General features: G+C 63.8%; 1 protein-coding gene across 1 annotated transcript in view; it reads left to right on the top strand.

Moving 5' to 3' along the window:
- Positions 1 to 567: 567 nt before the first annotated feature.
- Positions 568 to 1,639, top strand: part of SMO (smoothened, frizzled class receptor) — a 12,884-nt gene continuing 11,812 nt past the window's right edge. The window contains exon 1 of the mRNA XM_017838777.1: positions 568 to 799. Coding sequence (XP_017694266.1) covers positions 568 to 799 — 232 coding nt within the window. The remainder of the gene's footprint in view (positions 800 to 1,639) is intronic.

Genomic DNA, 1,639 nt, shown 5'->3' with positions numbered 1-1,639 from the left:
ACAAAAACACAACCGCGGCTTTTCCCTCGCCCTGAGCGACTTTTCGTCCCGAAGAGACTTTCCCCTCAGTTCTGAGCGACTTTTCCCTCACGAAAAAAACAACAACAGCAACAACAACAAAAACACAACCGCGGCTTTTCCCTCGCCCTGAGCGACTTTTCGTCCCGAAGAGACTTTCCCCTCAGTTCCCAGCGACTTTTCCCTCACGAAAAAAACAACAACAGCAACAACAACAAAAACACAACCGCGGCTTTTCCCTCGCCCTGAGCGACTTTTCGTCCCGAAGAGACTTTCCCCTCAGTTCCCAGCGACTTTTCCCTCACAAAGAGGCGAGTTTCCCCTCAGGAGCCCGCGGCTCTCCCCTCACGCTCAGCCCCCCGGCCCTGCCTCCCTCCCTCCCCTCACGGAGCCCGCCCCGGCGGGGGGCGCGGGCCGGGCCGGGCCTGGGGCGGGGGCCGAGGCGGGGCAGGAGCCGCGGGGCCGCTCCGCTCCGCTCGCTGCCGGCCGGCCCAACAAAGGCCATGGCGGTTCGCTGCGGGCCGCCCTGAGCCCGGCCGTGCCCCCGGGATGCGGCGCTGGGCCCTGGCCCTGGCGCTGGCGCTGGCGCTGGGCGGGCGCTGCCCCGCGGCCCCCAACGCCTCGGCCGGGCCCCCGCGCTGCCGCCGCCCCGCGCCCTGCGAGCGGCTCCGCTTCGGCGCCTGCCTGGGCTCCGCGCTGCCCTACGCCGCCACCTCCACGCTGCTGGCCAACGACTCCGCCTCGCAGGAGGAGGCGCACGGAAAGCTCCTGCTCTGGTCCGGTACGGGACCGGCACCGGGACAGGCCCGGGGTGGCCCCGGCGGGGTGGAGAGGGGGGGACGGGCACGGGGGAGGTGGGATTGAGGCGGTTTGGGGTGCGATGGGGAGGGGGGTGTTGGGGATGTTGAGGGGCTGGGGAGGGGTGAAGTGTAGAGGGGAGCGGTGTGGTGGGAGATGGGGGGGGAGCAGTGTGGGAAACCGTGTAGGAGGGGAGTGGGAAGGGGAAGGGTATAGAGGGGAGCAGTGGAGTGGGGGACAGGGGATGGGGACAGCATAGGAAACTGTGTAGGAGGGGAGTGGGGATGGGGACAGTATAGAAAACCGTGTAGGAGGAGAGTGGGGATGGGGCCAGTATAGAAAACTGTATAGGAGGGGAAAGGGAATGGGGCCAGTATAGGAAACTGTGTAGGAGGGGAGTGGGGATGGGGACAGTATAGGAAACTGTACATCAGGGGCCTGGGGATGGGGACAGTGTAGGAAATTGTGTAGCAGGGGAGTGGGGATGGGGACAGTATAGAAAACTGTATAGGAGGGGAAAGGGAATGGGAACAGTATAGGAAACTGTAGGAGGGGAGTGGGGATGGGAACAGTAGAGAGGGGAGCAGTAGAGTGGGGGACAGGGGATGGGGACAGTATAGGAAACTGTGTAGGAGGGGAGTGGGGATGGGGACAGTATAGAAAACTGTGTAGGAGGGGAGTGGGAAGGGGAAGGGTATAGAGGGGAGCAGTGGAGTGGGGGACAGGGGATGGGGACAGTATAGAAAACTGTGTACGAGGGGAGTGGGGATGGGGACAGTATAGAAAACTGTGTAGGAGGGGAGTGGGAAGGGGAAGGGTATAG

Source organism: Lepidothrix coronata, unplaced genomic scaffold (genome assembly GCF_001604755.1).
Source record: "Lepidothrix coronata isolate B3197 unplaced genomic scaffold, Lepidothrix_coronata-1.0 Scaffold357, whole genome shotgun sequence".
Lineage (NCBI taxonomy): Eukaryota > Metazoa > Chordata > Aves > Passeriformes > Pipridae > Lepidothrix > Lepidothrix coronata.
This window is presented reverse-complemented; position numbering and strand designations above follow the sequence as displayed.